Here is a 13,260-nt window from a genome sequence, read left to right on the forward strand (position 1 = left end):
CAAATTTTTTTTAACAATTCTTTTGTCCCATGACCTAGGGATGCTCCACATGAAATTTAGTTGAAATTGGCTCAATGGTTTAGTAGAAGAAGATGTTTACAAATTGTTTACAGACGGACGGACGGACGGACGGCCGGACGCCGGACGCTGAGTGATCACAATAGCTCACCTCGAGCTGTTGCTCAGGTGAGCTAAAAAGGGCACATAATTCTGTCAAAATGCCAGTCAGAGTTACATTACTTTGCCTGCACAGTCCCCTTATGATAGTTAGTAAGTGTTGCAAGTATGAAAGCAATAGCTTTGATACTTAAGGAATAAAATGGACCTAAACACAAAACTTAACCAAAATTTTCAATTTTCTAAGTATAAAAAGGGCACATAATTCCGTCAAAATGCACGCCAGAGTTATCTAACTTTGCCTGCCCAGTCCCCTCATGATAGTAAGTAAGTGTACCAAGTTTGAATGCAATAGCATTGATACTTTCTGAAAAAAGTGGACCTAAACGCAAAACTTAACCAAAATTTTCAATTTTCTAAGTATAAAAAGGGCACATAATTCAGTCAAAATGCACGCCAGAGTTATCTAACTTTGCCTGCCTAGTCCCCTCATGATAGTAAGTAAGTGTACCAAGTTTGAATGCAATAGCATTGATACTTTCTAAGAAAAGTGGACCTAAACGCAAAACTTAACCGGACGCCGACGCCAAGGTGATGACAATAGCTCTTTTTTTTTTTTCAAAAAATAGATGAGCTAAAAATCCTTTTTCACTCAACCAAATTGATAACAAACTATGGTATAAACTTAAGCTGTATTGCTGTATAAAGCACACAAATATTTTATCACTATGCATTTATTTTCATATTGACGCCATAGCAAATTAATAATTTATTAGTGGACAAAAAAGAGTTTAAACTTGGGAAAAGAAGTTGTGCTTTTGAAAATTTGACATACCTTCTGTTTACACAGTTGATATGATAAAATTAGTTTAACTTCATAAGATTTATAAAATATTATGTAAGTTTTGGATAACAATGTACATGATTATCATAGTCAGCACAAAATGTATTGATAAATCCTCATTCAGCAGTCAAGCCTTACCCTGGTCTCCTGTTCCGGGGTGGTGACAATGCCCTCACGGAAGAACAGGCCGTAGTCCTCATAGAACTGGTCATAACGCTCTGGGTCCTTCTTAGACTGCTCTTGGAAATACTTGATCAGTCGATTGGTCAACACATTGCTCAGCTTTCTACAATAGACAGAGTGGTTGAAAGTTTGTACCTTTTACCAATTTGGTACCCACTTTGATGTATGAAGTCCCTTATAAATCATATTTAATTTAAGACCTTTCTTACTAGATTCAAGATTTAAAGCCTTCATTTCAAACCCTAAGGTACTGATAAGCAGCAACCAGCATAAAACCTGGTTTTATGCTGTTTGCATGTAGCCCTTTTCACTTGGCTTTGAGGAGGAAAAGGATTACAAGAAATAACAAAAGATTGATCGGGAATTCTGGATAGTTGCTAAGGTTTTTATATGGGTATTTAATAAATTATGATGTTCTTTCAAAGATTTGTACCAATTATAAAAACTGCAGATATAGAAACTAGAGCTTTGTCACAGACGTGACATATACCCCCACATGCTGCATTACACAGAATGTTTTGCATGCTGTCTTCACAAAACAAGAGAAGCTAATTTATGGCGATTTTTAAGAATTATAATGACATTATCATTTATGGCCATTTTGACATTTGAACTCTTGAATTCTTTCGCATGACAGGCTGCCCAATGAATGTGAACAAAATTAATGTACAGAGTCATTTTAAAATCTCACAATGAATGACATAGTCATGGCCCGGACAACCTCATTTATGGACATTTTTTACTTTGATCTTGGAGATATCGATGTAATTCTTTTGCATAACCACCGTCCAATGATGATGAACAAATGTGCCACATTATTTTAAAATATCGAAATGAACGACATAGTTATGGCCCGGACAAGCTCATTTATGGCCTTTTTTGACCTTTGAACTTCAAGTGTGACCTTGACCTTGGAGATATTGATGTAATTCTTTCGCATGACACACCGTCCAATAATGGTGAACAAATGTGCCAAATGATTTTAGAATCTCACAATGAACGACATTGTTAGGCCCAGACAAGCTCATTTAAGGCCATTTTTGACCTTTGAACTCAAAGTGTGACCTTGACATTGCAGATATTGATGTAATTCTTTCGCATGACACACCGTCCAATAATGGTGAACAAATGTGCCAAATGATTTTAGAATCTCACAATGAACGACATTGTTAGGCCCAGACAAGCTCATTTAAGGCCATTTTTGACCTTTGAACTCAAAGTGTGACCTTGGAGATATCGACGCAATTCTTTCGCATGACACACTGTCCAATGATGGTGAACAAATGCGCCAAATGATTTTAAAATCTCACAATGAGCGACATAGTTATGGCCCAGACAAGCTCATTTATGGTTTGACCTTTGAACTCAAAGTGCAACCTTGACCTTGGAGATATCAACGTCATTCTTTCGAATGACACACCGTCCAATGATGGTGAACAAATGTGCCAAATGATTTTAAAGTCTCACAATAAATGACAAAGTTATGGCCCGGACAAGCTCATTTATGGGCAACTCCAAGTGTGACCTTGACCTTGGAGATAGCGACGTACTTCTTTCGCATGGCATACCGTCCCATGATTGTGAACAAATGTACCAAGTCATTTTACATGATGGTGAACAAATGTACCAAGTCATTTTAAAATCTAACAATAAATGACATAGTTATGGTCCGGACAAACTTTCAGTTTAAAACGCACTAAGCGACCCCGTGACCTAGTTTTTGACCCGGCATGACCCATATTCAAACTTGACCTAGACATCATCTAGATACAACTTCTGACTAAAGGTGTCACATTTAAACGGTCGCGTTTCGTGTTTTGCTGAAACAGTAAACGTTTAAACGACAGTTAATATCAATATAATAAATATTGGGGTGCAAGTAACGTAGCCGACTAGCCGTAAGAAGTATATCGATGACAAACTGCGAAACCAGGTACTTGCGGTAAATCCGGGCTACCGAATTCGGCAATAATTTATTTCTGATTGGTTAGCAGATGGCACAGACATGAACGGAAACTAACGGAAAATTTTCGCTACTTTCCGAAAATCGTACAACTTGGCAACGAAACAGTGCATATGCCGCCGTCTTGAAATATTTTAAGAGATTGATTAGCAAAGTCAAACACTGCGGTAGCATGTTGAAAAGCAATATTTTAACCAACTTATATATTGATTACATTTTTGCTACTTAACTGGTTTGTCATTTTCTGCGGTCAAACGATATACGCATTGTACTTCATATGCAAAATACGTGCATTTGTTTTGGAGTGTCGTTTTCGGAAAAAGGATTTTTCATTGATTTTACATTATTTTCGATGTTCTTTAAATTGTTTTTATAGAATGACGAATACACATGTGGTGATTCGGATGCTCTGTTTTATAATATTTTATGGTATAAAAATGACGTCATTCCGCGAATGGGATATGCACTGAATATTACTTCCGGAAATAAAATACTATTTTCGGTTTGGAAATGCGATGGTACTGATGCTTTTTAAATGGACATAGGGATACCGTTTAAACGGTAACTTTTAGTTTATTTCATTTTGTTTAAACGTTTAGAAAAATCTGTAAACGTGACACCCTTACTTCTGACCAAGTTTGGTGAAGATCAGATTAAATTTTTAGGACAGACAGACTGACTCCTATATAGCCTCCATTACCAATGGTATTGGGGGTATAATAATTCATTATTATTTTTTAAAGAACAGAATACCTTATGAGAGAGCTACCTGCAGCAATTCTCTACATAGATTGAGAGGGATATCTTACCTGATGAGAGAGCTGTCCTGAAGAAGTTCTGCACTGAGATTGAGGGTGATATCTTACCTAACAAGAGAGCTATCCTGAAGCAATTCTCTACTGATATTGAGGGGGATATCTTACCTGATGAGAGAGCTGTCCTGCAGCCATTCTCTACTGAGATTGTGGGGGATATCCTTCCTGATGAGAGAGCTATCCTGCAGAAGTTCTCTACTGAGATTGAGGGGGATATCTTACCTGATGAGAGAGCTATCCTGCAGCAATTCTACTGAGATTGAGGGGGATATCTTACCTGATGAGAGAGCTGTCCTGTAGCAATTCTCTACTGAGATTGAGGGGGATGTCTTCACTGTCTACCACTCCTGCAAACATGTAGTAAGAAACCTAAAACATGGGTACTTTCTGTTGAATAATTTATTTTCATTATTAAAAATAGCTGGCAAATCTACTTGCCAGGGCCCATACTCACAAATCTTCTTAAGAGAAATCTTAGCTTATACTTTCATGAATGTTGTAGATCAAATTTTATAATTACAAATCAGTAAAATATATTACATATATCATTATTTAATAGTTTGAAACATTTTAACATAAAAAGCTTTGCATTGATTGTTCCAAGACAGTGACCCCAGCTTTAAGTAATTATTTTATGATTAATGTCCTATTGCATATATTTGGTAAACTACATGTACCTGTTTCTTAGGCTGAATGTCTGACTCGAGATGAACAAGAGATGTGATTGTCAGAAACACAATGCCCCCTACTGCGCCACTTTGAAGCCATATATTTGACCTTTGACCTTGAAGGATGACCTTGACCTTTCACCACTCAAAATGTGCAGCTCAATGAGATACACATGCATGTCAAATATCAAGTTGCTATCTTCAATATTGCAAAACTCATGAGCAATGTTAAAGTTTTCAGACAGACAGACAGTTCAACTGCTATATGCCACCCTACCGGGGGCATAAAAAGGAAGATGAAAGATAATGAAATGAAAGATAATGTACAAACGTACCTTTCACAAATCTCAGCCACTTAGGCAGGATCATGTTGGTCTTGGACATTATCATCACTTTCCTGCTGTAGAGCTGCAGACTGCTGTCTGTCTCCCTAGACATGTCAAACAGCGCTGCAATCATACCATACAATAGTCAGAACATTTATTTTTTCTAAAGGTACAACACCATAGTCAGGGTAGTCATTTTAAAACAGCGCTGAAATTTAATTAGTCATTCCTAACCTATAGCCGTTCAATGCCCCTATATGCAACCTATTGAGAATCAATCCATGTTTTGAAATTTGTAGATTTTTTCTGATGAACCAAACAATTGTAATTGGTTGTTAAAAAAATAATCTGAGATCATGTTTTTTTTGGAAACAAACAAACATGGACGGGCCAAATATTATTGTCACAATGTATTAGCAAATATTACCCATCCCAATGTATTTTGTTCCCTACATAACTTACTCGGTTTTAACTCCCAAATGTAGAACATGCAAACATTAACCCTTTCCGACTCAGAAGCAAAGTGAAAATGGCTTATGCAACCAGCATACCAAAACAAATCCAGTCATAAGTCGAGCTTTTTTTCTCAAACAAATTTATAGTCTCGACTTATGAGGTCGTCCATGAAATAAAATGATGACATTCTACCAAGATCGATCCCCGCGGTAATGGTTAAAGTTGTTGTTGTTTGTTGTATAGAAAACTTGTTGAAATACGACACATAAAATGTCCTCTTTTAACTAATACTTACTAATGAATATAACCACAGTTTGCCGCAACATTTCCCTTGTTTTTAATTTCATAATTTAATCCAAAGTTTTCATGCTAGCAGGTGTTTTTTTACAATTGAACGTGTAACCAAAAGATCAAGTCATTTTTAAAGTCGAGCGAGAATTGGCAACCTGCGTGAATTGACAGTTTGACGTCATCAAAGGAAAGCGGCTTCATGTCAAGAAGCCATAAAGCATCACCCTTCTCGCCGATAAAATAAGATTCCTTTAATTTGTGAAGCGACATGTTTAACCAATTGCGAATTTGTTATTTACTGGTAATCGTCCAATTATGTTTGAGCACGTGCATAGCTCCGCCTTTGAAACTGTTATGTAGAACAAAGGTGGAGTTAGCGGTCTATTGGTTATGTCAATCATTGTTAGTCCGATTAAAAGTACAAAGATTTCATTACAGTGATCCCAGTGTGTCAACGGATTATAAGTTTGTGGATTATTACTAGCGTGGACAATTTAGTGCAAACTTTATAATAATAATTGATTAATTTGACTAACACATCGGATTTGTGAAAATGCCTGGAAAACGCAAACGCCATGCGTATGACAATGCGTTTAAAATACGCGTGATAGAATTTGCAGAGCAATCAAATAATAATAGTGCTTCTGAACACAAGTTTGGTGTTTCGTACGTCGTTGTTGTGTAAATTACAATGTACATGTATATACGTTCTGGTTTCCTATGTTGTTGTCTTTGTTTTTATGTGGTTCATAATGACTTGCTTGTCTATATTTTTATATATTATTTTCGATTTCCTAAATATATATCGTTTTGATTATATTAAACAAAGTACATAATACACGCGTCCGCTATGTCTACGTCGCACAGTGCTATAATGACGTCATGGTCTATGTATAGAATTAAAATTTCCCGTACATTTAAAATGGCGTCTGTTTATGAAATTCGTGGACGGACAATTTCTGACTTGACTTATTACTTGGACATATTCAAAATCTCTGATTTTCGTATCATTTTTTACCCCACTACTTATGAGCGGGTAGACTTATGACTGGTTTTTTTTGGTAAATCCAAAACAGCCTGCAAGAGTTCAGGTTTTATGATATTTGCTGCTCATCAGTACCTTAGGGTTGGAAATGAAGCCTTAAAAACTTTAATCAAGTAAGAAAGGTCTTTAATTTTATTTGATTTTCTAAGAGACTTTAAATGCGTAAAAGTGCATGTGTAAGTGTTAAAGGGTTAAACACCTCTACGCATGTTCCACATAACCCAGACAGTGACTCACTTGGTTTGTACTCGGGTACATAGAACAGCGCCCGGATATTGACAGGGGCGTCTGTCTTGTAGTGGAGACTGTATCGGGGTTTGTCATACACATTTGCAATCAATCTGTAGAATTCCTCATGCATGTCCTCAGTAACATCCTTTGGATCCATCATCCACAGGGCCTGATGATTGAAAGAAAAGGCCAGGTTTTAACAATTGTTGTTGTCTTGTAAAAAAATAAACAGAAAGTTTCTTTTTTTAAATCTCACAGCAAACGTAACTTTCTCGAACAATTACAACATAGTGCCAAGAAAAGCTTGATCTTTTGCTAACAAACAATGTTATAAACTCACTACTGCTTTATTATACAAAGGTGTGAAATGGTCTTTTTTACATAACTTCATAACAGCTTAATTGGGCATAGTCATTACCTGGACAACATTGACCTTCTTCCCATTCAGGTATATGGGTAGACCCACAAAGTTACTGTACTTAGCAATCACATCTGAAAGAAACAAGAGATGTGTTTGTCAGAAACACAATGCCCCCTATTGCGCCCCTTTGAAGCCATAAATTTGACCTTTGACCTTGAAAGATGACCTTGACCTTTCATTACTAAAAATGTGCAGCTCCATGAGATACACATGCATGCCAAATTATAAGTTGCTGTGTTCAATATTGCAAAAGTTATGACCAAGGTTAAAGTTTTGACACCGCTTTGAAGCCATATATTTGACCTTTGACCTTGAAGGATGACCTTGACCTTTCACCACTCAAAATGTGCAGCTCCATGAGATACACATGCATGCCAAAAGTTATTGCAAAACTTTAACCTTGACTTTAACCAAGGTTAAAGTTTTGGGACAGAATGACAGACAGACAGACAGACAGACAGACAGACAGACAGACAGACAGACAGACAGACAGACAGACAGACAGACAGAATGACACCCAGACAGGCCAAAAACAATATACCCCCGATCATTTGATCCGGGGGCATAAAAAGTTTCAAAATTATCATTGTAGATTATAGGCAAGCTTACAGACTCTCAAATGTGATGACACTAGTTCATTGTGAGTATACAACAGTTCATATCAAGACACAATGTGGAATCTTATACAACTGTCCGCTTTATCTAAAAAAAAGTTCATACAGAGTAAATTGTTCACCATCAACATCCTAAGCAAGTCAAGTTTTAAAATGTCTTTTTTGGACTATTAATGGACTTTCATGTGATTCAAGTACATAATACCAAGTTATGAATGCATTAGGATACCTTCACCAGTTCAACCAATGTACTTACTTTTTTTAAAGGGACCTTTTCACAGATTTTAGCATGTATTGAAGTTTGTCATTAAATGCTTTAAATTGATCAATGTGAACATTGGAACTAAACAACTACAGTAAAAAACAAGAATACAATTTATTAAAAAAAAGAAAAAGAAATCATCAACTGGGCTCGTACCACTGACCCTTTGAGTAAAAGTCTATCACCTAAACCACTAGGCCATCCGTGCTAAAAAAGTGAATGGTGTATTTTATACTATATATAAGCAATACTCGTAATGTCACAAAATATAGCGATAACAACAGAGCTCTACAAAATTTTCAATAATTTCGCGTTTGTAACACATTCTTATCGTCTACTAAATGTAATAACTAGGGTAACTGACATTTTTTTAATTGTTCATGAAAGCATATTTTCAGACATTTTCCAAAATACAGTAAGAGCACTTACATTATTTTTTGCGCTTGAAATATTTCAGTATTGAAATTATGATAACTGCTCCTTTCTTAATTTTTGATTGTTTTAAAAAAGACATATCAATTTGGAGTTTTGTTTCGTTTTTCAAGTGTTATTATAATACTCATCAGAAAATTTGAATATGGAAAAATGTTTATTATTTAAATAAAACATCTGTTTGCTTCTCCTGAAAATTTAACAAAATGTCAGTTACGCTACTGTTTACATTCAGAAAATGACACGTGTTTGTCATGTCAATTTCGAAAATCTGATAAAAACATAATTTTTACCAAAAAGGTTGACTTAATATTTTAACAGTTGATGTATGTCACCTTAATAAACACAAAAATGGAAAAAAGTAAAGATGTATAAAAATGTAAGTTACATGACTTATTACATTCAGTAGGCGTTATGTTTTTAGGTTTTTAAATCATCAAAAGATGCATATAAATGTTCAATGTTACTGTTTCCTCAAAAATATAATAACTACAACAAATTTTTTCAAATCTGAAACAGTTTTTTTTTCATTTTTTTTAATTTACCAAAACATTAAACTACATTGTGTTGCATAACGTAGAATACCCATATGTAAAATGTTGGCACATAAACATTGCTCATATATTCCATGTATTGACCTTTCACAAAGCTGTCCACACAGAACTCGCTGCTGTCCCCTTTCAGGTGAATGACAATCTTTGTGCCTCTCTGTACACCTTCCGCCTCTGCTATCTCGTATGTCCCAGTACTGAAACACAGAATGTGGGCCTCAATGACAAGGTATCGGTCACATGACCTCACCTAGACTGATATCATCAGGTGCAGAATTTGGCTTTTTTGTACTAGATGATTGGAAAGTAACTGTAGCCATGCTTAATACAATGAAAATAATCTGCCATGGATCACTTTTAAACACTTGTTTTCCAAAAGATGGTTTGAAAATTTTAAAAATTAAAAAAAATAATTTTAATCCATTCGAGGAAGTTCTATGCAAAGTTCTAAATGTTCAGTAACACAAATTATTAATAGCAACACATTTAGAAACTATTTAGTCACAATACATATCAAGATATTGTAAACAAGAGGGCCATGATGGCCCTGTATCGCTCCACTGTTTTTTCTTTGCAAAAAAACGTGCAATGCGCATGAGTTGAAATGTACTCAAGCATGTGACTTTCTCTTTCTATCCCTCGTCCCACTGGGGGTTTAAAGTTGGAAGGGTGAGCATTTTTATATATGGAAAAAGTTACTACCGTGTTAACTAAACAGACTTAAAAGCCCGGGAATTGTTGCACAGGTCCTTTGCTTATAACGTAGGTACATTTATCTCTCCAAAAGATATTGGCGTTCTTTCTATGTCACATATTTTTAGATGCTGAAGATCAAATCTACACATTTGATTTGAAACAGATTCACAAGACCCATAGGAATCAAAATGCCTTAACCCTTTACCAAACGACACATTTTGGACTTTCCCAATTTGAAAGAGGTTGCAGACGTCAATTAAATTAAAATGGAATATGAAGGAAATGATCAGGTAGGGTAGAAATCATTGTGATAAAAGGAGAAATTGCTCATCAACCCACACATCCCAAAGACCAAAAGGCCTGAGAATATTATGATAATCTAAAGATTATTTCTTTATATTTATAAATGTATTTAATTAAGTAATACATTTGACTTCTAAGATCAATTCATAACTTATATTAAGAAAATTATAAAATGGTCAGAAATATATATGGATTGTTGAGCAATTGACAATCATATCCACAATTCATGAGTCACGATTCACAAATGGAACAATGAATCATTAGTTATTAAAAAGCAGCATATACGATAGTTAAGAACATTGCACTTCATTAATTTCAAAACCTTCTCTTGGATACAAAGTTTGAGCTTACCGTGCAGTATCATATATTGACTTTTCTTTAAATAATTATGTGCATGGAAGTTGTGTTTTTAAAATCAATAATATATTATTAAACTGGTTTAAACACTACAAAAAAGACATGAAATTAACATGTCATACAAAATATTTTCATCCGGATATATGGTCACTTTCGACATATTTAAATAAAACCCGACTTTTTTCAATTTGTAAGAAAAACATTCATAACACATGTTTTTACTTCAACGCCTTTGTAAGCAGTCACCATCTGACCTAAAATGGCACTAAATGACAGGGTTTTATCTCATGTTTTCAAGATGTTGATGTTGTTGTTGGTCACAGCTAAACGGCCGCAGTAATCTCCACTGGTAAACGTCACATGTTCAGTTTTGTGAGCCCCGGGGCCGGGTCAAATTTGAGCCCAGGGGAATAATTTGAACAAATTTGGTAGAGGACTATTAGACATCACTACACACCAAATTTAGTAGCCCTAGGCTCTATAATTAAGAACAAGAAGATTTTTAAAGTTTGCACACAATAAGCCTTATTTAAGCATATGTTCATTTTTGTGACCCCTGGGGCAAGGTCAAATTTGTTCCCAGGGGCATAATTTGAACAAACTAAGTAGAGAACTATTATATGTCACTACCTACCGAATTTGGTAGAAATAGGCCCAATGGTTATGGACAAGATTTGTATAGTTTGCACAAAATGGGTCCAATATAAGCATATGTTCAATTTTGTGACCCCTGGGGAACGGTCAAATTTGATCCCAGGGGCTAAATTTGAACAAACTTGGTAGAGGACTCTAAGATGTAATTACATACCAAATTTGGTAGCCCTATGCCATACGGTTATGGACAAGAAGATATTTTAAAGTTTGCACAAAATAGGCCTTATATAAGCAAATTTTCGATTTTTTGACCCCCCATGGCAGGGTTAAATTTGACCCCAGGGGCATAATTTGAACAAACTTGGTAGAGGACTATAAGATGTCACTACATACCAAATTTGGTAGCCCTTTGCCCAATGGTTATGGACAGCTAGATTTTTTAAGTTTTCACAAAATAGGCCTTATATAAGCAAATGTTCAATTTTTTGACTCCCCGGGGCAGGGTCAAATTTGACCCCAGGGGCATAATTTGAACAAACTTGGTAGAGGACTATAAGAAGTCACTACATAGCAAATTAGGTAGCCCTAGGACCAATGGTAATGGACAAGAAGATTTTTAAAGTTTGCACAAAATAGGCCTTATATAAGCAAATTTTCAATTTTTTAACCCCCCCGGGGCAGGGTCAAATTTGACCCCAGGGGCATTATTTGAACAAACTTGGTAGAGGACTATAAGATGTCACTACATAGCAAATTTGGTAGCCCTAGGCCCAATGGTTATGGACAAGAAGATTTTTAAAGTTTGCACAAAATAGGCCTTATATAAGCAAATTTTCAATTTTTTAACCCCCGGGGCAGGGTCAAATTTGACCCCAGGGGCATTATTTGAACAAACTTGGTAGAGGACTATAAGATGTCACTACATAGCAAATTTGGTAGCCCTAGGCCCAATGGTTATGGACAAGAAGATTTTTAAAGTTTGCACAAAATAGGCCTTATATAAGCAAATTTTCAATTTTTTAACCCCCCGGGGCAGGGTCAAATTTGACCCCAGGGGCATAATTTGAACAAACTTGGTAGAGGACTATAAGATGTCACTACATACTAAATTTGGTAGCCCTAGGCCCAATGGTTATGGACAAGAAGATTTTTTAAAGTTTGCACAAAATAGGCCTTATATAAGCAAATTTTCAATTTTTTGACCCCCCGGGGCAGGGTCAAATTTAACCCCAGGGGCATAAGTTGAACAAACTTGGTAGAGGACTATAAGATGTCACTACATAGCAAATTTGGTAGCCCTAGGCCCAATGGTTATGGACAAGAAGATTTTTAAAGTTTGCACAAAATAGGCCCTATATAAGCAAATTTTCAATTTTTTGACCCCCCGGGGCAGGGTCAAATTTGACCCCAGGGGCATTATTTGAACAAACTTGGTAGAGGACTATAAGATGTCACTACATACTAAATTTGGTAGCCCTACGCCCAATGGTTATGGACAAGAAGATTTTTAAAGTTTGCACAAAATAGGCCTTATATAAGCAAATTTTCAACTTTTTGACCCCCTGGGGCAGGGTCAAATTTGACCCAAGGGGCATAATTTGAACAAATTTGAAAGAGGTTCACCACATGAACATTCCTGAGAAATTTCATCAGAATTGGACCAGTAGTTTAGAAGAAGAAGATGTTTAAAGAAAAAGTTAACGCACGCACGCACGCACACACGACGGACACAGGACCATGACATAAGCCCCGCTGGCCTTTGGCCAGTGGAGCTAATAACTAATATTCCAATAATTACAATATTTTTACTCACAAAGGTTCCATTTTTATTCATGCATCTAAGCTCATATATGCAAACTTATTTTAAATTAACATTTATCCTGGTTAATGGTTTGTTAACCTTGCAGTCTGTTAAAAGAAATTTACCCATCGGAGGTCCACTTGTACGCGACAGATCCAGGCTTCATGGACTTGCTATAGACCTCCACCTTGTAGCCCACCATGAAGGAGGAGTAGAAGCCCACCCCAAACTGACCGATGATGTTCCGGCCATTGTCAGCACTGTCGCCCACCGAGTCTAGAAAAGCCTGG

The 13,260-nt window shown here is 36.1% G+C and overlaps 1 protein-coding gene across 1 annotated transcript in view; it reads right to left on the minus strand.

The window, feature by feature from the left end:
* The window catches only part of LOC127863425 (heat shock protein 75 kDa, mitochondrial-like), a 56,730-nt gene that overhangs the window by 38,126 nt on the left and 5,344 nt on the right, over positions 1-13,260 (minus strand). The window contains exons 6-12 of the mRNA XM_052402949.1: positions 13,096-13,256; positions 9,307-9,416; positions 7,358-7,431; positions 6,946-7,108; positions 4,926-5,039; positions 4,200-4,269; positions 1,100-1,247 (exon numbers count right to left, since the gene is read on the minus strand). Coding sequence (XP_052258909.1) covers positions 1,100-1,247; positions 4,200-4,269; positions 4,926-5,039; positions 6,946-7,108; positions 7,358-7,431; positions 9,307-9,416; positions 13,096-13,256 — 840 coding nt within the window. The remainder of the gene's footprint in view (positions 1-1,099; positions 1,248-4,199; positions 4,270-4,925; positions 5,040-6,945; positions 7,109-7,357; positions 7,432-9,306; positions 9,417-13,095; positions 13,257-13,260) is intronic.

The sequence above is a fragment of the Dreissena polymorpha genome, unplaced genomic scaffold (genome assembly GCF_020536995.1).
Source record: "Dreissena polymorpha isolate Duluth1 unplaced genomic scaffold, UMN_Dpol_1.0 chrUn008, whole genome shotgun sequence".
In the NCBI taxonomy this organism is placed as follows: domain Eukaryota; kingdom Metazoa; phylum Mollusca; class Bivalvia; order Myida; family Dreissenidae; genus Dreissena; species Dreissena polymorpha.